The sequence below is a fragment of the Saccopteryx bilineata genome, chromosome 2 (assembly GCF_036850765.1).
Source record: "Saccopteryx bilineata isolate mSacBil1 chromosome 2, mSacBil1_pri_phased_curated, whole genome shotgun sequence".
NCBI classification, from domain to species: domain Eukaryota; kingdom Metazoa; phylum Chordata; class Mammalia; order Chiroptera; family Emballonuridae; genus Saccopteryx; species Saccopteryx bilineata.
This window is the reverse complement of record NC_089491.1, coordinates 163,432,040-163,456,866: the sequence shown is the minus strand read 5'-3', so window position 1 is coordinate 163,456,866 and position 24,827 is coordinate 163,432,040. Positions and strand designations below refer to the sequence as shown.

Below are 24,827 nucleotides of genomic sequence, written 5' to 3'. Positions count from 1 at the left end.
CAGACCATGAGAGATTAAGGAGGTCCAGACTAGCATGCTTCCACTATAACAATTAGGAATCTGAATGAAATAGAGTAAATAATTTTTTTTTATAGCAAACAACAAGCAGTATAGGAAGATAACACTGGAGAGAAGAAAACAAACAAAGTGACCCCTATAATCATATCATCTTTCTACCTGAAAACAATTTCTGGGCAAAGCTGTAATGAGGAGGGAACCTCTCCCACTCCCCTCTCCACCGCCACTCAAGAAAACCTGGAAGTCTCATCAAATTGAGAAGACAAACTTCGGTGTGAAGAGCCCAAAATGCTGAGAATTTACAATGCAGAGAACTGAGGATTGAGAAACTATAAAAAACTTAAGCTCCAGAAATTTTCATATGGGTCGTTATGGATCTTTGACTAAATTCCAATCTGTAAATATAAATGGCAAAACTTATCAAGGCCAGGGAAAGGGTAATTACCAAAGAAAAGTAAGAGCAACAATTTCCAAGATTCATACAAAACCAGGAAATTGTTTGGGTTCCCATGACCCAAAGAGACCTAATTAACTAAAGGAACCATGCCTTAGTTGTGGGACTAAGATAGGCCTCTTGGAAAGGCTACTCTAGAGACCCAGTACATTGTAGCTTAAAAACTAACCTTAGTAAAAATCAAACTTAAACTACAAGTCACCGTATTTCCACATGTATAAGATGCTCCCATGTATAAGACGCACCTTAATTTTGGGGCCTTAAACTTGAAGAACAATGTATTACTGACAGTTATTGAACTCAAGGTTTATTCATCATAAAATTTATACAACTCCTCATCACTGTCAAAACTCCCATCTATTAGCTTGTCCTCATCTGTGGCTGATGACAAATCATTGTCTTCAACAATGAGCGTGAAAACAAGTACGAAAAAGCAGGAAATGCAAGAAAAAAATCTACAACCACTATATAAGATGCACCCAGTTTTTAGACACCAAATTTTTCAAAAACAGGAGCATCTTATACATGGGGAAATACAGTAATAAGCCAAAACAAAGTCCAAAAACTCTTGACAGAAATTAACAAAATCCAACACTTAATCCACAATGTATCGTATTCAATCAAAAACTACTACACATGCAAGAAACAGAAAACGCATATCAAATGTATGATGCATACCCAGAAAAAAAGTTCAATGATGGGAACAGACCCATAATTTAAGAGATGTGTAATTATTAGACAAGAAGTTTAGAAAACTAATATTAGTATATTTGATATGTCCAAGGATTTAGAAGGGGAAAAAGCATATAAAAAAGAAAAGAGAGATTTATAAAAAGAAGCAAATGGAATTTCTAGAGATAAAAACTAAAATATCTAAAATTAAAATGATACCTGGTGGAATTAAAAGAAGATAAGGCATTGCAAAGGAAAAAAACCCCCAAAACTTGAATTTGAAGACATCAGAATAAAAACTATCCAAACTGAAACAATGAGAAAACAATATAAACAGAGCATCGGTGACTTATGAGATAATATCAAGGGAGTCTGAGATATATATGTGTGTGTGTGTGTGTGTGTGTGTGTGTGTGTGTGTGTGTGTATATATATATATATATATATATATATATATATATATATATATATATATATATATATATATAATTAGAGTCCCAGGGAGCAAAAAAGGGAGCGTAAAGAGGGAAAAGACAGAAATGTTTTCAGATTTCATGAAAAGTATAAATTCAAAGATACAGAAGCTCAATGAACACAAAGCAGAATAAAAAAGAAAAATACAGTGTTTCCAGTGACTTTTCCACATAAATGGCTTGTCTTGGCTCATGCTTCAGACTTTCCTAAAATCTCTCAAACAGGCAACATCTGACCTCTGCATACCCCATACCTCTTGCTAAGTGGCCCCAGGCTTGGCACTAGTAGCAGCCACCCTTAGTTTACAACTTGGCCTCTCCTGGGTACCTCTAAGCCCAGCACAAGTAACTGCCAAATGCATGTCACTCTGCAGTTCATGCTGGGTGGCCCCAGATAGGCCATAGGCAGTGGCTGACCTTACACCTCTTGGGAGGTCCCAGAGCCAGTGCACTTAAATGGACAGCATGAGACCACACCAGAGCACAACCCTACCACTTCCACAAGTGATATATTCAAGGGACAGACTCGTTGAGCACCAAAGCCCCACTGATACAAGTCCTGCTTCAAAGGGTAGACAGCAGCTCCTCTGCTGTAGTCACAGCCAGTCCTCAAAGCTGATTAGCCGGCCCTGGCCAGTTGGCTCAGTGGTAGAGCGTTGGCCTGGCGTGCAGAAGTCTCGGGTTCAATTCCCGGCCAGGGCACACAGGAGAGGCACCCATCTGCTTCTCCATCCCTCCCCCTCTCCTTCCTCTCTGTCTCTCTCTTCCCCTCCCGCAGCGAGGCTCCATTGGAGCAAGGATGGCCCGGGCACTGGGGATGGCTCCTTGGCCTCTGCCCCAGGCGCTAGAGTGGCTCTGGTCGCGACAGAGCTACGCCCCGGAGGGGCAGAGTATCACCCCATGGTGGGCAGAGCGTCGCCCCCTGGAAGGCGTGCGAGGTGGATCCCAGTTGGGCGCATGCGGGAGTCTGTCTGACTGTCTATCCCCGTTTCCGGCTTCAGGAAAAAAAAAACGAAAAAAAAAACACTGATTAGCCAGAGGTTCAATCCCTCCTACTTATGTCAACAGCAATGAAGGCTCAAGTACAACACAAGGTACACACAACCCACACAGGGGTGCACTGGAGAGCCCAGCTCAGGTGACTGGGGAGGCTGTGCCACTGGGCCCTACAGGACACCTACTACACAAGGCCACTTACCAAGTCTAGGAGATGTAGCAGCTCTACTTAATACACAGAAACAAACACTGAGAAGCAGCCAAAATGTGAAAACAAAGAGACATGTCCAAAATGAAAGAACAGAAGAAATCTCTAGAAAAAAGAACTAAACAAAATGGAGGCAAGTGATACCTCAGATTCACAGTACAAAACACTAGGTATAAGGATGCTCAAAAACCTTATTGAGACGTCAGAGTAATGGCGGGGTAGGAAGCGATACCGATAAATCTCCCCCAAAACTCAACAAGATCTTCAACCAGAAACAGAAAAACCTATACTTGGAGCCTCCAGATGCTTTGCAATACACCCAAAGATATGGATGAGTGAAAAATTGGCTAAATATATAACCAAACCCCGAAGGAAATAGGGAGTAAGAAATGCTCCGCCTTCCTCACTAACCTAAACAGGGCGGCTTTCTCTGGTAACTGTGAATATAGAAACTGAGGCGGGCAAAGGGGGTGAATAGATCCAGGCCGCAGCACAAATGGCCGAACCAGGCTGTGGCACGGAGATCCAAGCTGAGGAAAAAACTGATCCTGTGGCAACCCGGGCAATACAAGATAACACTCGCACCAAACCCAAACAAAAAAAAAAAAGCGGAGCGGCCATTTTACCCGGTCTCCTGGTCAGCGTGCGTGCAGTTAGTGAGCGAGAGATTTCTTCCTAGGCCCTGGGAGTGGTTGCCCGTGTTGCCCCACGAAGAGGCAGGGTCAGAGGCCTTTCTGTGGGCTGAGGGCAGAGTCTCTGGGCAGCCCCAGCGCCCTGGGAAAGCCACGCATGGGAGGGAGTGAGAACTAATTCCAACAGTGGAGATTTTCCGTGCGGGCGGGGGTTTCACTCAGAGGGAAACGCGGCTGGCCTCATATCCGGGTTTGCGCGCGCAGATAGTGAATGAGAGATTCCTCTGAGTGCCTCAGCAGTGCACGCCCGTGTTATCGCACAGAGGGGCAGAATCAGGGGCCTTTGTGTGGGCCAAAGCGGAATCTCGGGACGCCCCAGCGCCTTGCAAAAGCCGCGCACGGGGACGGAGCGAGACTCAATTCCAACGCTGCAACTTTTCCCTGCGGTTGGGGGTTTCACTCAGAGCGTGAGACTGCTGGCCGGATATCCTCGTTGCAGACAGTGAGTGAGAGTTTCCTCCAAGTGCCCCGGAAGTGTTACCGGACAGAGTGGCAGAGCCAGAGGTCTTTGAGTGGGCAGAAAGCCTGCCTGATTATGCTAGCAGCTCTGACTGACTGAGCCTTACCCAGAGCCCTGTGCTGAGTGGAAATAGAGTGGGGAGTTGCCAGCTCTTTGAGCCTCTTACTATCCAGGCAGAGGCAGCAGCAACCCCATAGCTGGATTATCAGGCTACTAATTGAGGAAGGAAAGACTAGGAGAAAGGCTCCAGGAACACGGACTCTCTCACTGTCGGAGCCTATAAATGCTAATGAGCCTCGACTGCCAACAAGACTAAAGCACAATACATGACATTGCCATAGAGACTTATCAACTGCAAACCTCTACCTGAGCGTGCCAAAGGGGCAGAACCCGGGGTACAGAGTCACTGACCAGGAAGAGGGAGAGAAAAGAAAAAGCAAGAAGATAACCTCTCAAAATCAAGAATAAACTGCAGACTTTATAACCTATCCCATTTTATTATATTTGTTCATTTGTTTCTCTTATCTTCATTCTTGATACTTTTTTTCCTCCTCCAATTTGGCCGATTAACTCTCTGCTGGTCTTACTCTCTCCTCTCCTTGAACTACACTACCCATAAGTGTTACATCTCCCATTATCTTTTCTCTTCTCTTCCTTTCTCTCTATGAGGGTTGCACTCCAAAACCCTTAACTCTCTCTCTCTCTCTCTCCTTTCTTTTTTCTTCTTTTAGTGGTTCCCTCTTTTTTTCTCTCTCTCTCTTTCTTTTCTCCCTCTATATTAGTTTCTTCCTTTCTCCTTTACATCTCCTTTCATTCAAACCTCAATAACAAACAAATTATCTTATCTGAAACTCAAACTTATGTTTGTGGCATTTGGGGGGTTTTTTATTTCACCTTTTTAACTCACTAGCAGTGCTCCCATCCCAGGCTCTCCATATTATCTAGTTCTTGTTCCACTAAATACAATAGTAATTTTTTAATTTGTCCCCCCATTTTTCCGTTTTCCTCTTATTCCTCTCATCATAACTCTTAGAAAACCAACACCTAAAAGCAAATCATTTTATTCTTGATCCCAATTTTTTCCTTATTTGCTTTTTGTGGGTCCATACACTCTTTTTTTTTCTGTTTTCTTTTTTTTTCTTTTTTTTTTTTTTGCCCCTTTATTACTTTTCCCCAATTCAGGTCCTCCTTCACAAGCATTGTTTGTTATAATTCACAGTTCACCACAAGATTTTCTCAAGAAAGAGGGGAGAGGAGAGGAGAGAAAAAAAGGAAGGGGGAATAATTTCCTTTTTTTAAAATTTTTATTTTATTTTATTTTTCTTTAGTTCATTATTAATTTTTTTAAAAAAAAACAACTCTTTTCGATTTTTAATTTTTTTTATTTTTTATATTTTAACTTTTTATTCTTTATTAAATCTCATTAATACTATCAACAAAACCACCCTCAGATGCCATTAAGGAAGAGAAAATCGAATATCATGGATACAAAAGAAAGAGAGGTAACACAGCTAGATGAGGAAAAATCTATGGAGAAAAAATTTAATATATTGGAAACCTTGGAGCTAAATGACAGAGAATTCAAGATAGAAATCCTAAAAATCCTCCGAGATATACAAGAAAACACAGAAAGGCAATTTAGGGAGCTCAGAAAACAACTCAATGAACACAAAGAATATATGTCCAAGGAAATTGAAACTATAAAAACAAATCAAACAGAGATGAAAAACTCAATTCACGAGCTGAAAAACGAAGTAACAAGCTTAGCTAATAGAACAGGTCAGATAGAAGAGAGGATTAGTGAAATAGAAGACAAGCAACTTGAGGCACAACAGAGAGAAGAAGAAAGAGACTCAAAAATTAAAAAAAATGAGATAGCCCTACAAGAATTATCTGACTCCATCAAAAAGAATAACATAAGAATAATAGGTATATCAGAGGGAGAAGAGAGAGAAAATGGAATGGAGAACATACTCAAACAAATAATAGATGAGAACTTCCCAAGCCTGTGGAAAGAACTAAGGCCTCAAGTTCAAGAAGCAAACAGAACTCCAAGTTTTTTTTACCCCAACAAACCTACTCCAAGGCATATCATAATGAAATGGACACAAACCAACAGCAAAGAAAAAATTCTCAAGGCAGCCAGGGAAAAGAAGAATACAACATATAAAGGAAGGCCCATTAGATTATCATCAGATTTCTCAGCAGAAACTCTTCAAGCTAGAAGACAGTGGACCCCAATATTTAAAGTCCTGAAAGAGAGGAACTTTCAGCCACGAATACTATACCCATCAAAGCTATCCTTCAAATATGAAGGAGAAATAAAAACATTCACAGATACAGAAAAGATTAGGAAATTTATCATCAGAAAACCCCCACTCCAGGAATTACTAAAGGGGGTTCTCCAATCAGATACAAAGAAAAAAAAAACAGAGCCACAAGTAAAAGCTCCAAGAAGAACACAATAAAACCAAATTTAAACTGTGACAACAACAAAAAGAAAGAGGGGGAGAAGATGGAGATTAACAGTAGTAAAGGACGATGGAGTGCAAAAGTACTCAGAAAATAGTTCGCTACAATGAACAGGGTAGGGACCCTTTTCATTACTCAAAGGTAACCACCATTGAAAAAACCACCACAGAAGCACATGAGATAAAAAAGATAGCAACAGAGGAAAGATGTATGGAATACAACCAAATAAAAACAAAAGATAGAAAAACAAAAGAGAAGGATCAAACAAGATACAAAACTAACAGAAAGCAAGATATAAAATGGCAATAGGGAACTCACAAGTATCAATAATTACACTAAATGTAATTGGATTAAACTCACCAATAAAAAGGCACAGAGCAGCAGAATGAATTAAAAAAGAAAATCCAACTGTATGCTGCCTACAGGAAACTCATCTAAGTAACAAGGATAAAAACAAATTCAAAGTGAAAGGCTGGAAAACAATACTCCAAGCAAATAACATCCAAAAAAAGCAGGTGTAGCAATACTCATATCGGATAATGCTGACTACAAGACAGGAAAAGTACTCAGAGACAAAAATGGCCATTTCATAATGGCTAAGGGGACACTGAATCAAGAAGACATAACAATTCTTAATATATATGCACAAAACCAAGGAGCACCAAAATATATAAGACAGCTACTTATTGATCTTAAAACAAAAACTGACAAAAACACAATCATACTTGGAGACCTCAATACACTGCTGACGGCTCTAGATCGGTCATCCAAACAGAGAATCAACAAAGACATAGTGGCCTTAAACAAAACACTAGAGCACCTGGATATGATAGATATCTACAGGACATTTCATCCCAAAGTGACTGAGTATACATTTTTCTCCAGTGTACATGGATCATTCTCAAGAATTGACCATATGTTGGGCCACAAAAACAACATCAGCAAATTCAGAAAAATTGAAGTTGTACCAAGCATATTTTCTGATCATAAAGCCTTGAAACTAGAATTCAACTGCAAAAAAGAGGGAAAAAAGCCCACAAAAATGTGGAAACTAAACAACATACTTTTAAAAAATGAATGGGTCAAAGAAGAAATAAGTGCAGAGATCAAAAGATATATACAGACTAATGAAAATGACAATATGACATATCAGAATCTCTGGGATGCAGCAAAAGCAGTGATAAGTGGGAAGTTCATATCACTTCAGGCATATATGAACAAACAAGAGACAGCCCAAGTGAACCACTTAACTTCCCACCTTAAGGAACTAGAAAAAGAAGAACAAAGACAGCCCAAAACCAGCCGAAGAAAGGAGATAATAAAAATCAGAGCAGAAATAAATGAATTAGAGAACAGAAAAACTATAGAAAAAATTAATAGAACAAGGAGCTGGTTCTTTGAAAAGATCAATAAAATTGACAAACCCTTGGCAAGACTTACCAAGGAAAAAAGAGAAAGAACTCATATAAACAAAATCCAAAATGAAAGAGGAGATATCACCATGGACACCGTAGATATACAAAGAATTATTGTAGAATACTATGAAAAACTTTATGCCACTAAATTCAACAACCTAGAAGAAATGGATAAATTCCTAGAACAATACAACCTTCCTAGACTGAGTCAAGAAGAAGCAGAAAGCCTAAACAGACCTATTAGTAGAGAAGAAATAGAAAAAACCATTAAAAACCTTCCCAAAAATAAAAGTCCAGGCCCTGACAGATATACCAGCAAATTTTATCAAACATTCAAAGAAGACTTGGTTCCTATTCTACTCAAAGGTCTTCCAAAAAATTGAAGAAGAAGCAATACTTCCAAACACATTTTATGAGGCCAACATAACCCTCATACCAAAACCAGGCAAGGATGGCACAGAAAAAGAAAACTACAGACCAATATCTCTAATGAATACAGATGCTAAAATACTAAACAAAATACTAGCAAATCGAATACAACAACATATTAAAAAAATAATACATCATGATCAAGTGGGATTCATCCCAGAATCTCAAGGATGGTTCAACATACGTAAAACGGTTAACATAATACACCATATCAACAAAACAAAGAACAAAAACCACATGATCTTATCAATAGACACAGAAAAGGCTTTCGATAAAATACAACACAATTTTATGTTTAAGACTCTCAACAAAATGGGTATAGAAGGAAAATATCTCAACATGATCAAAGCCATATATGATAAACCATCAGCTAACATCATATTAAATGGCACTAAACTGAAGGCTTTCCTTCTTAAATCAGGAACAAGACAGGGTTGTCCACTCTCTCCACTCTTATTTAATGTGGTGCTAGAGGTTCTATCCAGAGCAATCAGACAAGACAAAGAAATAAAAGGCATCCATATTGGAAAAGAAGAAGTAAAGGTATCACTTTTTGCAGATGATATGATCCTATACATCGAAAACCCTAAAGAATCCACAAAAAGACTACTAGAAACAATAAGCCAATACAGTAAGGTCGCAGGATACAAAATTAACATACAGAAGTCAATAGCCTTTCTATATGCCAACAATGAAACAACTGAGAAGGAACTCAAAAGAATAATCCCCTTCACGATTGCAACAAAAATAATAAAATACTTAGGAATAAACATAACAAAGAATGTAAAGGACTTATGTAATGAAAACTATAAACCATTGTTAAGGAAAATCGAAAAAGATATAATGAGATGGAAGAATATACCTTGTTCTTGGCTAGGAAGAATAAATATAATCAAGATGGCTATATTACCCAAAGCAATATACAAATTTAATGCAATTCCCATCAAACTTCCAATGACATTTTTTAAAGAAATAGAGCAAAAAATCATCAGATTTATATGGAACTATAAAAAACCCCGAATAGCCAAAGCAATCCTAAAGAAAAAGAATGAAGCTGGGGGCATTACAATACCTGACTTCAAACTATATTATAGGGCCACGACTATCAAAACAGCATGGTATTGGCAGAAAAGTAGACACTCAGACCAATGGAACAGAATAGAAAGTCCAGAAATAAAACCACATATATATAGTCAAATAATTTTTGACAAAGGGGCCAACAACACACAATGGAGAAAAGAAAGCCTCTTCAATAAATGGTGCTGGGAAAACTGGAAAGCCACATGCAAAAGAATGAAACTGGACTACAGTCTCTCCCCCTGTACAAAAATTAACTCAAAATGGATCAAAGATCTAAACATAAGACCTGAAACAATTAAGTACATAGAAGAAGACATAGGTACTCAACTCTTGGACCTGGGTTTTAAAGAGCATTTTATGAATTTGACTCCAATGGCAAGAGAAGTGAAGGCAAAAATTAATGAATGGGACTACATCAGACTAAGAAGTTTTTGCTCAGCAAGAGAAACTGATAACAAAATAAACAGACAGCCAACTAAATGGGAAATGATATTTTCAAACAACAGCTCAGATAAGGGCCTAATTTCCAAAATATACAAAGAACTCATAAAACTCAACAACAAACAAACAAACAATCCAATAAAAAAATGGGAAGAGGATATGAATAGACATTTCTCCCAGGAAGAAATACAAATGGCCAACAGATATATGAAAAGATGCTCATCTTCTTTAGCTATTAGAGAAATGCAAATCAAAACGGCAATGAGATACCACCTTACACCTGTTCGATTAGCTGTTATTAGCAAGTCAGGTAATAGCAAATGTTGGAGAGGCTGTGGAGAAAAAGGAACCCTCATACACTGTTGGTGGGAATGTAAAGTAGTACAACCATTATGGAAGAAAGTATGGTGGTTCCTCAAAAAACTGAAAATAGAACTACCTTATGACCCAGCAATCCCTCTACTGGGTATATATCCCAAAAACTCAGAAACATGGATACGTAAAGACACATGCAGCCCCATGTTTATTGCAGCATTGTTCATAGTGGCCAGGACATGGAAACAACCAAAAAGCCCATCAATAGATGACTGGATAAAGAAGATGTGGCACATATACACTATGGAATACTACTCAGCCATAAGAAATGATGACATCGGAACATTTACAGCAAAATGGTGGGATCTTGATAACATGATACGAAGCGAAATAAGTAAATCAGAAAAAAACAGGAACTGTATTATTCCATACGTAGGTGGGACATAATAGTGAAACTAAGAGACATTGATAAGAGTGTGGTGGTTACCGGGGGGAGGGGGAAAGGGAGAGGGATAGGGGGTGAGGAGGGGCACAAAGAAAACAAGATAGAAGGTGACAGAGGACAATCTGACTTTGGGTGGTGGGTATGCAACATAATTGAACGACAAGATAACCTGGACTTGTTAACTTTGAATATATGTATCCTGATTTATTGATGTCACCCCATTAAAAAAATAAAATTATTAAAAAAATAAAATATAAAAAAAACTTATTGAGAACTTCAAGAAGAAAAAATGAGCATTAAAAAAAAAACATCGAAAACATAAGAAAGAACCAGTCAGATGAAGGATACACTAACTGAAATGAAGAATAATTTACAGTTAATCAATAGTAGAGTAGATCAAGCTGAGAACCAAATCAGCAATTTTGAATATAAGGAAGCAGAAAACACCCAGTGAGAATAGCAAAAAAAAAAAAAAGAAAGAACCCACACACACACACACAAAATGAAGATACTGTAAGGAGCCTCTGGGAGAACTTTAAGTGTATCAACAGTTGTATCATGGAGGTGCTGGAAGGAGAAGAGAATGGGAGAAATTAAAAACCTATTTTTAAAAATAGTGACAGAAAACTTCACTAACCTGGTGAAAGAAATAAGACATATAAATCCAGAAAACACAGAAAGTCCCAAACAAGATGAACCCATAGAGGCCCACAACAAGACACATCATAATTAAAATGCAAATATGAATAGATCATCTTAAAAGCAGCAAGAGAAAAGCAGTTAGTTCCCTACAAGGGAGCTCCCATAAAACTGTTAGGTGATTTCTCAACAGAAACACTTTAGGCCAGAAGGGATTGGCAAAAAATATTCAAAGTGATGAAAAGCAAGGACCTACAACCAAGATTACTCTTACCAGCAAAGCTTTCATTTAGAATCAAAGAACAAATAAAGAGCTTCTCAGACAAGAAAAATCTAAAGGAGTTCATCACCACCAAATCAGTATTACAGGAAATGTTAAAGGGCCCTCTTTAATAAGATGAAAAATATATATAAAAAATATGAACAATACGATGGCAATAGATACATATCTGTCAACAATTGAATCTTTAAAAAGCAAAATAAATGAAAAAGCAGTACAGAAACAAAATCATAGATACAGAAAACATTTTGACAGTTGCCAGATGGGTGGGGGTTTGGGCGTTGGGTGAAAATGCTGAAGGGATTAAGAAGAACAATTTGCTTGTTACAGAATAGTGATAGGAATGTAAAGTATGGCATGGGGAATATAGTCAATAATAGTCTAATAACTGTGTGTGGTCTCAGGTGAGTGTGAGATTTATTGGGATGATCACTTAGTAAGTTATGTAATGTCTAATCACTGGGGTATACACCTAAAACTAATACAATAATGTCAACTGTAATTGAAAATAAAAAATGATAAAATAAAATTAAAAGTAAAAAGAAAAAGGGGGAGGCAAAAGTTCAAAGTCAGAAAAAAAGAGATTCAAGGATGAAAGCAGAGATTGGAATAATTCACCAGGAAGATGGAGGAAAGGGGCCAGGAGCCAAAAAATGCAGGCAGTCTCTAGAACAGGGATCCCCAAACTACGGCCCGCGGGCCACATGCGGCCCCCTGAGGCCATTTATCCGGCCCCCGCCGCACTTCCGGATGGGGCACCTCTTTCATTGGTGGTCAGTGAGAGGAGCATAGTTCCCATTAAAATACTGGTCAGTTTGTTGATTTAAATTTACTTGTTCTTTATTTTAAATATTGTATTTGTTCCTGGTTTTTTGTTTTTTTTTTTACTTTAAAATAAAGTATGTGCAGTGTGCACAGGGATTTGTTCATAATTAGTCCGGCCCTCCAACGGTCTGAGGGACAGTGAACTGGCGCCCTGTGTAAAAAGTTTGGGGACCCCTGCTCTAGAAGCTGAGAAAAGTAGGGAAACAGATTCGCCTTTGGAGCTTCCAAAAGGAATGCTGCCTTGCTGACATCTTGACTTTAGCTCTAAGACTACGCTTGGACTTCTAATCTCCAGATCCATAAGATAATAAATTTGGGTTGAGCTAAAAAAAAGAAAACAAAGCAGGACATTGTAGTGTTTTGGGTATTTGTTTACTAAGATCATTTTCTTGGTCACCAAATAATACTTACATAAAGTGTTTCTGCAAGAGTCATAATATGTATTGAGGCTGCAAGAAGCTAAGTCCCCAGTTGTGGAAAGGTTGAAAAAATGAATGAGCAGATAGACCACGAGGAGACTACACAGGCTGAGGAGAACTCCCAGAATACACATGGGAGGGGCAGCACTGACTGCCTCATCATGTGCATGTGGTGTCAATCACTGTTAAGTCTGTGCTCAAGTCCCTGTAACAACTGTAAGGTAGGGACAGAAATGTTAAGTTGCTGAAAGCTGCAGATCTTAACAAACAGTGGTTTTCGTTCTCCCCACAACCACAGCCTTCAGTAGTTGTAACTGATACCATGGGCAGATTAAGGTCGGTTGAGGCCCCAGGCACAGAAGAAAATATTGGGCCCCTTAAAAAAGAGAGAGAATCAGGGAAAATAAAAATACATGTTAACCATATTTTTAAATAAATAAAAAATATTATGTACTATTAATGTTAAAATTGCACATATGAAGCCAAACTTGATGTTATTAGGAAAAAGTGTAAAGTTGGGGTTTTGCGGGGCCCTTCAGAAGTCGGGGCCCAGAGCGCATGCCTGGTGCACTTGCTATTGAACCCACCTCTGACTGTTACCATGTAAAAGAAATTGCCGGACATGCAGAATTATTGTGCTTTGAGGGTTTATTCTTTTGCAGCCATTGTTCTACGTTGCAAGAGCAAATTAAACACCTAACAGCAAGCTCATTAAACTCAAAGAAACTGTCTAAAAACAAATTTGGGCAAAGAAAAAGTAATTTTAAAGTAATGTGAATGGCATGATCCCCAATCAGGAGCTTATTGTTTCAAGCTTATTGTTTTTATGTTGGTGCCCACTGAGGTAAACAACCTAATCTAAGACCACAGGTTATTATTAGACCATTTTCACATGTAACTTCTGGATTTCTTGCTGTCTAAATATAACCTAATTCATTTTAATATTGACCTAAATATTAAATTCATCTAAATGCTTTTATTGTAAAAAGCTTTATTGAGGCTCTCAGGATTTAAAACATATCTGGCTAATATTTACAAAAAGAGAAAGAATTCCCTAAATCATCATCTGCTTCCTATCATCCCTATCTAGAAAGGCACAAGAATAAGAACTGCTAGGGTCAGGCTAACAATCTGCTCAAAATACTGCTGTTCTTTTTACCCTCCCCTTCACTCACATCTCGCACTAGTGCATCTAGATTAAAACAGCTATGCAGCTGGTGTCTGTTACCTGTGGAACAGCATCTCCTCCAGGTCAGAGGCATGGTGCTCGGTCTTTCACATGGGCACATGAAGACACATGCAGCAGTAACTGTTCACAGGTGTCTGGGTATTAAGACAGCTCAAAGCTGATCCCTGTGATAACCTGGGAGAATTATATTACACCCTGAAACTCCCCTGTTCTAATTCACCTAGCACAAAGCACAGCTCCTGAGTACAAGAAACTTACGAAGGATGGTAGAGAGTCATATAGAATAGAGGAAACAATTTTTATTGAAAACAAGAAACAAACAAAATAAAACCTTTACACCTACCAAATTGGCAAAGGAAAAAGGAGAGGAGAATAATATTCAGGGATGTACCCTCCTATACTACAGTAGAATTTCTTGAGACTTGTTTGGAGGTTCTAGCAGGGGAGCGCAGCTACTCGTATACCCTTGACCGAAGAACGGTCCTCTCCTCTAGCGGGGAAGGTCGTCCTCTTCGACCTAGTGCGCAGCTTCGGGAGGAACGCACATGGAGCGGTGAGGGAGGAAGGGGACACCCGCCTAGCCAGCCAGATCAGCCGAATCAACCCTGGCGATCAATGGGGTGACAGATGTCGCAGCCAGATTGCCCTCACATCCTACAGTAGAATTTCTAATGAATGGAAGCCTCCTTGGCTTGCCTTATTTCACAGTCACTTCTGGAGATTCATCTCAGCACCTGTGAGCAAGTCAGAGTGAGGATTATGAACAAGACCCAGTCTGCTCGACACCGACTGGAGCTCCTTCCACTTACCTGACTCACCACGCAGAACTCAGTTACACCAAGGTAGGCACCATCATCATCATGTCATTTAAGAAGAAGGGGCAAATGGGTGACACCTACATTCCACAGAACATCACATAAAAATGGCACTTGGATTTTAATGTTAAAATTCCATAGACTGCAAAGATCTCTCAGCAAGATGACTTTTGCTTGACATTAATATAAAAAAACATAAGCCCCCAAACTCAGTATATTTAACAAAACCACCTGTGGCAACCATCTATAATGAAAACCTAAAAACAAATGGGGGAAAAGGTTAGAATCATATTGCGTTTTTAAAAGCCTGTTAAGTTGCAAGGTGTGTGCAGAGGCGATGGCAAACAATCACCTTGACTGTGATGGTAAAGTAAGAAAGAATCTTGCTTCTCTAAACTGGCCTGACACAGCCCCGCACAAAGATGTGTGTGGAGATAAACAGGAGAGTGAGCAAAGTTCCTCTCTGTAATGTTTCCATCCTGAAACACCTCCCGCTCCTCAGAGGATTTAACTTGACCTCCTTGTTAGGGAGACCCTGTGGCAGCATCCAGGCCCATCTAACTGTGCTCAAGCCAGATTGTGGAGCAGAATTGCCCCAGAATTGTCCCTGTCCCATCCTGGCTCACAGGAGGAACGAGAAGAGACAGCTGACTGATGAGTTCCAAGCAACATATCATTATGATTGTTGTAAAGGTTGTGGTCCCATATCACAGCACTTTTTTTGGGTTCCTCAGGGAGAAATTCGATTCTGGACTAAGTATCAGAACCAGTTCAGCATCTCCTGGGCAGAATTTTTCCCCTCTAATGAACACTAATTCTCACGGTGGATCACGCCTTCTTTTTGCTTTGGTTGCTTAAAAACTCTGAGACAAAGTATATTTTCTTAGACCTCTGATTATGTCTTACTTTTTCTAACTCTTGTTTTCTCTTACCCTCTTTTTCCCATAACTTATTTTCAATTGTGACATACCATTCCTTTTTGATGTGGATAAATCATTCTTTTACAAAAAGACTATAGTGAAATAAAACAATTAACAGAAATAAAAACCCAGCATACACTAGGTTGTGTTTGCTAACAAACTTGGTTCAAAGCTGAGAGAAACTGTCTTTTCTAATTCATCTCTTACTGTCTGTGATTACTTGTGGAAAGTGCAAATTTTTCTATAGAAACTATGCAAAAGAGGTGAAAATATACTAAAAGTTTTTTAGAGAATGTTTTTAGAACTGGGCTTCTCTCTTAGATATTTACTGGACTTTTGAAGGTTATAAATCTCACACTCAAAAATTCCCTCACTTCAGATCTACCCCGAAGGATTAACTGTTCCTCTGAGAAAAATCCACAGGGATCTCTGGATGCCTGGATTGATGATTTTTGAAACAAAATCTGAAAAGTAACAAATGTAGCAAATCAATGAAAACAAAGAATTAAAACTCATCACATTTTTTTAAGAGGCCACACATCAAAATGTTAATAGCAATTATCTTCTTTGGGCTTTAAGAATACAGATGAGGCCCTAGCCAGCTGGCTCAGTGGTAGAGCATCAGCCCAGCATGTGGATGTCCCAGGTTTGATTCCCGGTCAGGGCACATAGAAGTGACCATTTGCTTCTCCACCACCCCTTCTCCCTTTTTCTCTTTCTCTCTCTTCTTCTCCTCCTGAAGCCATGGCTTGATTAGTTCAAGCACATTGGCCCCAGGTGCTGAGGATGACTCCATGGACCCTCCATCTCAGGCACTAAAAGTAGCTCAGTTGCAAGCATATGCCAGATAGACATAGCATCAGCCCCAGACAGGGACTGCCGAGCAAATACTGGTCGAGGCAAATGGGGAAGTCTGTCTGTCTATCTCCCCTCCTCTTACTTGGAAAAGAAAAAAATAAATAAATAAAATAATAAAATAAAGAATATAGATGATTTGTTTTTATCCCTGTTCGTGTTCTCCTGTTTTCTCCAATGAACACATTTTATTATTAGAAAAAGAGTAAAATAGGAAGAACTGTTTTCTTTACTATTACATCCTATTTTTAACACCTTCTTAACATTTGATTAATAAATTAAGGCTTCCCATCATATTATCAACATGTAATTGTTCTGATTCTAAATTGGAGGCTTCCCAATGGTGAAGAACCCTTTGGGGAATTAGAAAGATCCCAAAGTTTCCACTTGTTTATAATTGCTCTCACTTTCTCTACAAAGCAGGGTGTATGCTGCAATGTCTATCCTTAACTATTCTTTGGAATTTAGATAATATATTTTCTTTAAAATTCATTTGGCCTGACCTGTGTTGGTGCAGTGGATAGAGCATCGACCTGGAATGCTGAGATCGCCAGTTCAAAACCCTGGGCTTGCCTGGTCAAGGCACATATGGGAGTTGAGGCTTCCAGCACCTCCCCCCTTCTCTCTCTCTCTCTCTCTCTCTCTCTCTCTCTCTCTCCCTCTCTCTCTCCTCTCTAAAAATGAATTTAAAAAAAATTCATTTGTAATTCTGACTTTAAAACGTGTCTGGCTCCATAATCCTGTTTAATGGTGAGGTGTCCAACTTCAGGAACCTTTCAGAAATGCTAAATGCAATTTCTAGCAATAACAGGACAAGTTTCATTTAAAAAAAAAAAAACAGTCAGACTGATTTTATTTACACTGATTACCTAAAAGTACCATAGCTTCAAAAGTTTTGACAACTGGATTTTTAGGGCTTTCATCTGCTGAAAACCTTTCAGATTCCTCAGCATAAATATATCCTTGAGAGGAAAAAAATGTAAACAGCTTAGGTTTCTATTAAAGTTAAAGCAGGTATTAGCAGCATTGTGAACATGGTCAAAATATTTTTCTAATTTGACTGGAAGGTTATGGGCACAAATTCCAAGTCAAGTCATTACACCTTGTCTTGAGGCAAATTTGAAATCTCCAACACTATGATCAACTTTATGGCCACAAACCAATAAAAAGATAGCCCATCATTTAAATTTAGTTAGAAGAGGTACACATGATTTTGTTAACTGTGCAAACTTTTCATAAGATCAGTGTAGCCTATAATTTAGAGGAAAACTAAATAAGATTCTATTCCAATGGTAATTCCAAAAATCAATAGCCTACATTACATTTCCCTTATGCAGAACTTTTGAAGAGCAGAGACACAATTCAATGTGTAAGTCTTCAATAGGGAAAAACCCACAGATCAATTAACTGTGCAATTGAGGCTCAAAAGGACAGAAAGTTCAACCCAACAAAAGCCAAGCAGGAATCTAATACAATCAATTCTGGTGACATTCACACCAGAGAAGGACTACATCAAGCTTGAGGTTAGATGCTTCCAAAATAAAAATCCTAATACAAAGATTATGTTGATAAAAAACAAAATTTAAACTTGACTGGTTTTTTCTCCCAGGAGATGCAGCACACATCACTTAACTGACTGTATAAACATTTCCAATAGCCAGAAACATCTACACTTCAGACAGCTTCTACTGCTGTCACTTCCTGGTAATAAGAAGTTTCTATCAGGCTCCAGCAGATTAACACACAGAAACCCCAGGAGTCCTCAGAATGTGTGTCCCAAGAAGAGTATTCAGGATCCAAAAAGGTCCTGTAGATCTCCCCCCCCCACAAATGACATGCTCCCCACCTTGCCCAATAATAGAAGTCAAATGCTACACAAGCCACACTTAGGTCAACAAGGCAGGGATGTGCCCATAGCTGCAGGACACATCCATGCTGGAAAAAGGAGCATGTGAGTGCAGTAAGCCTGAATGTGCTCGTGCCTTCCACACTATCACATTACAAGTCATCAACAGAACAGATGGGGCTGTGGGTTGGGTACTATTGGAGAACATAACAGTGGATAGTCATCTTAACTCTGTGATGGGGCTGCTGATGTAGATAAGAAATTATTCTCTAGAAAAGAACCTCCTGGTACTCACTGCCAACTGGGTGGCAATCCCAGGTGTGAGCTGTGGGTGAATGCAACTCAGGCACAAAGATCCCCAATCTTAACCACCCCTGATGAGGTTCTTCTCAGCCTGACATTAGAAAAGCTTACGTGGGAATGACGTCAGAGTAATGGCGGAGTAGGAAGTGATACCAATAAATCTCCCCCAAACCTCAACAAGATCTTCAACCAGAAACAGAAAAACCTATCCTTGGAGCCTCCAGATGTTAGCAATACACCCAAAGGTATGATCGAGCGAAAAATTGGCTAAATATATAACCAAACCACGAAGGAAATAGGGAATAAGAAATGCTCCGCCTTCCTCACTAACCTAAACAGGGCGATTTTCACTGGAAACTGAGAATATAGAAACTAAGGCGGGCAAAGGGGGTGAATAGATCCAGGCCGTGGCACAAACAGCTGAACCAGGCTGTGGCTCGGAGATCCAAGCCGAGGAAAAACTGTTCCTGTGACAACCTGGACAATACAGCTAACACTCGCGCCAAACCCAGACAAAAAAGACAAGCGGGACAGCCATTTTACCTGATCCCTGGTTGGCGCATAGTGGGCGAGAGATTCCTTCCAAAGCCCCCAGAGGGTGCGCCCATGTTACTCCACAGAGAGGCAGAGTCAGAGGCCTTTGTGTGGGCCGAAAGCCTCCGGGCTGCCCCAGCACCTGGGGAGAGCCGCACACAGGGAAGAAGCGAGAGCTAATTCCAACACTGGAACTTTTCAGTGCGGGAGGGAGGTTTCACTCAGAGGGCGAGACTCCGACCTCACATCCTGGTCTGCGTGCATGGAGAGTGGGAAGGAGACTCCTCCCAGCACCTCCAGAGTGGGAGCCCGTGTTGTCCCACGGAGGGGCAGAGTCGGGGGCCTTTGTGTGGGCCGAGAGCGGAGTCACGGGCTGCCCCAGCGCCTTGAAAGAGCAGCACACGGGGACGAGCGAGAGCCAATTCCAACATTGGAACTTTTCAGTGCGGGCGGGGGGTTTCACTCAGAGGGCGAGACTTCCAGTCTAACATCCTGGTTTGCGCGTGCAGACCCGCCCGTGTTACCGGACAGAGTGGCAGAGCCAGAGGTCTTTGAGTAGGCGAAAGCTCCGGCTGATTATGCTAGCAGCTCTGACTGACTGAGCCTTACCCAGAGCCCTGTGCTGAGTGGAAATAAGAGTGGGGAGTTGACCGCTCTTTGAGCCTCTTACTATCCAGGCAGAGGCAGCAGCAACCCCATAGCTGGATTCTCAGGCTGCTGGTTGAGGAAGGAAAGACTAGGAGAGAGGCTCCTGGAACACGGACTCTCTCACTGTCGGAGCCTATAAACGCTAATGAGCCTCGACTGCAAACGAGACTGAAGCACAATACATGACATCACCATAGAGACTTATCGACTGCAAACCTCTACCTGAGCGTGCCAAAGGGGCAGAACCCGGGGTACAGAGTCGCTGACCAGGAAGAAGGAGAGAAAAGAAAAAGCAAGAAGATAACCTCTCAAAATCAATAATAATCTGCAGACTTTATAACCTATCCCATTTTATTATATTTGTTCGTTTGTTTCTCTTATCTTCATCCTTGATTTTTTTTTCTTTTTTCTTTTTTCTTTTTTTTTTCCTCCTCCAATTTGGTCGTTTAACTCCCTACCAGTCTTACTCTCTCCTCTCCTTGAACTACACTACCCATAAGTGTTACATCTCCCATTATCTTTTCTTTCCTCTTCCTTTCTCTCTATGAGGGTTACACTCCAAAACCCTTAACTCTCTCTCTCTCTCTCCGCTTTTTTCTTCTTTTAGTGGTTCCCTCTTTTTTTTCTCTCTCTCTCTCTTCTTTTCTCCCTCTATATTAGTATCTTCCTTTTTCCTTTACATCTCCTCTCATTCAAACCTCAATAACAAACAAATTATTTTATCTGGGACTCAAATTTATGTTTGTGGCATTTTGGGGGGTTTTACTTCACCTTTTTAACTCACTAGCAGTGCTCCCATCCCTGGCTCTCCATTTTATCAAGCTCTTGTTCCACTAAATACAATAGTAATTTTTTAATTTGTTCCCCCATTTTCCTGTTTCCCTCTTACTCCTCTCATCATAACTCTTAGTCAACCAACACCTAAACGCAAATCATTTTATTCTTGATCGCAATTTTTTCATAATTTGCTTTTTGTGGGTCCATACCCCCACCCTTTTTTTATTTATTTATTTTTCTTGCCCCTTTATTACTTTTCCCCAATTCAGACCCTCCATTACAGGCATTGTTTGTTCTATTAAATACAATATACTTCACAGTTCACCACAAGATTTTCTCAAGAAAGAGGGGAGAGGAGAGGAGAGAAAAAAAGGAGGGGGGGAATAATTTCCTTTTTTAAAATTTTTATGTTATTTTATTTTTCTTTATTTCATTATTAATTTTTTTAAAAAAAAACAACTTTTTTCAATTTTTTATTTTTTTAACTTTTTATTTTTTATTAAATCTCATTAATACTATCAACAAAACCACCCTCAGATGCCATTAAGGAAGAGAAAATCAAATATCATGGATACAAAAGAAAGAGAGGTAACACAGATAGAAGAGGAAAAATCTATGGAGAAAAAATTTAATATATTGGAAACCTTGGAGTTAAATGACAGAGAATTCAAGATAGAAATCCTAAAAATACTCAGAGATATACAAGAAAACACAGAAAGGCAATTTAGGGAGCTCAGAAAACAACTCAATGAACACAAAGAATATATGTCCAAGGAAATTGAAACTATAAAAACAAATCAAACAGAGATGAAAAACTCAATTCACGAGCTGAAAAACGAGGTAACAAGCTTGGCTAATAGAACAGGCCAGATAGAAGAGAGGATTAGTGAAATAGAAGACAAGCAAATTGAGGCACAAGAGAGAGGAAGAAAGAGACTCAAAAATTTAAAAAAATGAGATAGCCCTACAAGAATTATCTGACTCCATCAGAAAGAATAACATAAGAATAATAGGTATATCAGAGGGAGAAGAGAAAGAAAATGGAATGGAGAACATACTCAAACAAATAATAGATGAGAACTTCCCAAGCCTGTGGAAAGAACTAAAGCCTCAAATTCATGAAGCAAACAGAACTCCGAGTTTTCTTAACCCCAACAAACCTACTCCAAGGCACATCATAATGAAATTGGCACAATCCAATGGCAAAGAAAAAATTCTCAAGGCAGCCAGGGAAAAGAAGAATACAACATATAAAGGAAGGCCCATTAGATTATCATCAGATTTCTCAGCAGAAACTCTACAAGCTAGAAGAGAGTGGACCCCAATATTTAAAGTCCTGAAAGAGAGGAACTTTCAGCCACAAATACTATACCCATCAAAGCTATCCTTCAAATATGAAGGAGAAATAAAAACATTCACAGATACAGAAAAGATGAGGGAATTTGTCATCAGAAAACCCCCACTCCAGGAATTACTAAAGGGGGTTCTCCAATCAGATACCAAGAACAAAAAGAAATAAAGACACAAGTAAAAGCTCAAAGAAGAACACAATAAAACCAAATTTAAACTGTGAGAACAACAAAAAGAAAGGGGGGAGAGGATGGAGATTAACAGTAGCAAAGGACGATGGAGTACAAAAGTACTCACAAAATAGTGCACTACAATGAACAGGGTAGGAACCCTTTTCATTACCTAAAGGTAACCACCATTGAAAAAACCACCACAGAAGTACATAAGATAAAAAAGATAGCAACAGTGGAAAGATGTATGGAATACAACCAAATAAAAACAAAAGATAGAAAAACGAAAGAGAAGTATCAAACAAGACACAAAAATAACAGAAAGCAAGATATAAAATGGCAATAGGGAACTCACAAGTGTCAATAATTACACTAAATGTAAATGGATTAAACTCACCAATAAAAAGACACAGAGTAGCAGAATGGATTAAAAAACAAAATCCAACTGTATGCTGCCTACAGGAAACTCATCTAAGTAACAAGAATAAAAACAAACTCAAAGTGAAAGGCTGGAAAACAATACTCCAAGCAAATAACATGCAAAAAAAAGCAGGCGTAGCAATACTCATATCGGATAATGCTGACTACAAGACAGGAAAAGTACTCAGAGACAAAAATGGCCATTTCATAATGGCTAAGGGGACACTGAATCAAGAAGACATAACAATTCTTAATATATATGCACCAAACCAAGGAGCACCAAAATACATAAGACAGCTACTTATTGACCTTAAAACAAAAACTGACAAAAATACAATCATACTTGGAGACCTCAATACACTGCTGACGGCTCTAGATCGGTCATCCAAACAGAGAATCAACAAAGACATAGTGGCCTTAAACAAAACACTAGAGCACCTGGATATGATAGACATCTACAGGACATTTCATCCCAAAGTGACTGAGTATACATTTTTCTCCAGTGTACATGGATCATTCTCAAGAATTGACCATATGTTGAGCCACAAAAACAACATCAGCAAATTCAGAAAAATGGAAGTTGAACCAAGCATATTTTCTGATCATAAAGCCTTGAAACTAGAATTCAACTGCAAAAACAAGGAAAAAAATCCCACAAAAAATGTGGAAACTAAACAACATACTTTTAAAAAATGAATGGGTCAAAGAAGAAATAAGTGCAGAGATCAAAAGATATATACAAACTAATGAAAATGACAATACGACATATCAGAATCTATGGGATGCAGCAAAAGCAGTGATAAGAGGGAAGTTCATATCACTTCAGGCATATATGAACAAACAACAGACAGCCCAAGTGAACCACTTAACTTCACACCTTAAGGAACTAGAAAAAGAAGAACAAAAAAAAAAACCCAAAACTAGCTGAAGAAAGGAGATAATAAAAATCAGAGCAGAAATAAAAGAAATAGAGAACAGTAAAACTATAGAAAAAATTAATAGAACAAAGAGCTGGTTCTTTGAAAAGATCAATAAAATTGACAAACCCTTGGCAAGACTTACCAAGGAAAAAAGAGAAAGAATTCATATAAACAAAATCCAAAATGAAAGAGGAGAAATCACCACGGACACTGTAGATATACAAAGAATTATTGTAGAATACTATGAAAAACTTTATGCCACTAAATTCAACAATCTAAAAGAAATGGATAAATTCCTAGAACAATACAACCTTCCTAGACTGAGTCAAGAAGAAGCAGAAAGCCTAAACAGACCTATTAGTAGAGAAGAAATAGAAAAAACCATTAAAAACCTCCCCAAAAATAACAGTCCAGGACCTGATGGCTATACCAGCGAATTTTATCAAACATTCAAAGAAGACTTGGTTCCTATTCTACACAAAGTCTTCCAAAAAATTGAAGAAGAAGCAATACTGCCAAACACATTTTATGAGGCCAACATAACCCTCATACCAAAACCTGGCAAGGATGGCACAAAGAAAGAAAACTACAGACCAATATCTCTAATGAATACAGATGCTAAAATACTAAACAAAATACTAGCAAATCGAATACAACAACATATTAAAAAAATAATACATCATGATCAAGTGGGATTCATCCCAGAATCTCAAGGATGGTTCAACATACGTAAAACGGTTAACATAATACACCATATCAACAAAACAAAGAAGAAAAACCACATGATCTTATCAATAGACGCAGAAAAGGCTTTCGATAAAATACAACACAATTTTATGTTTAAGACTCTCAACAAAATGGGTATAGAAGGAAAATATCTCAACTTGATAAAGGCCATATATGATAAACCATCAGCTAACATCATATTAAATGGCACTAAACTGAAGGCTTTCCCCCTTAAATCAGGAACAAGACAGGGTTGTCCACTATCTCCACTCTTATGTAATGTGGTACTAGAGGTTCTAGCCAGAGCAATCAGACAAGAAAAAGAAATAAAAGGCATCCATATCGGAAAAGAAGAAGTAAAGGTATCACTTTTTGCCAATGATATGATCCTATACATCGAAAACCCCAAAGAATCCACAAAAAGACTACTAGAAACAATAAGCCAATACAGTAAGGTCGCAGGATACAAAATTAACATACAGAAGTCAATAGCTTTTCTATATGCCAACAATGAAACAATTGAGAATGAACTCAAAAGAATAATCCCCTTCACAATTGCAACAACAACAAAAAAAATACTTAGGAATAAACATAACAAAGAATGTAAAGGACTTATGTAAT

The 24,827-nt window shown here is 38.8% G+C and overlaps 1 protein-coding gene across 3 annotated transcripts in view; it reads right to left on the bottom strand.

Moving 5' to 3' along the window:
* Positions 1–24,827, bottom strand: part of ATP8A2 (ATPase phospholipid transporting 8A2) — a 759,627-nt gene that overhangs the window by 646,872 nt on the left and 87,928 nt on the right. The window contains exon 1 of one of the 3 annotated variants that reach the window (XM_066258317.1): positions 13,962–14,015. The exons of the other annotated variants lie outside the window; for them this stretch is intronic. Within the exon in view, the coding sequence (XP_066114414.1) occupies positions 13,962–13,995 (34 nt within the window). The 5' untranslated portion in view covers positions 13,996–14,015. Of the gene's footprint in view, positions 1–13,961; positions 14,016–24,827 lie in introns of those variants that run through there. 3 annotated transcript variants of the gene reach the window in all.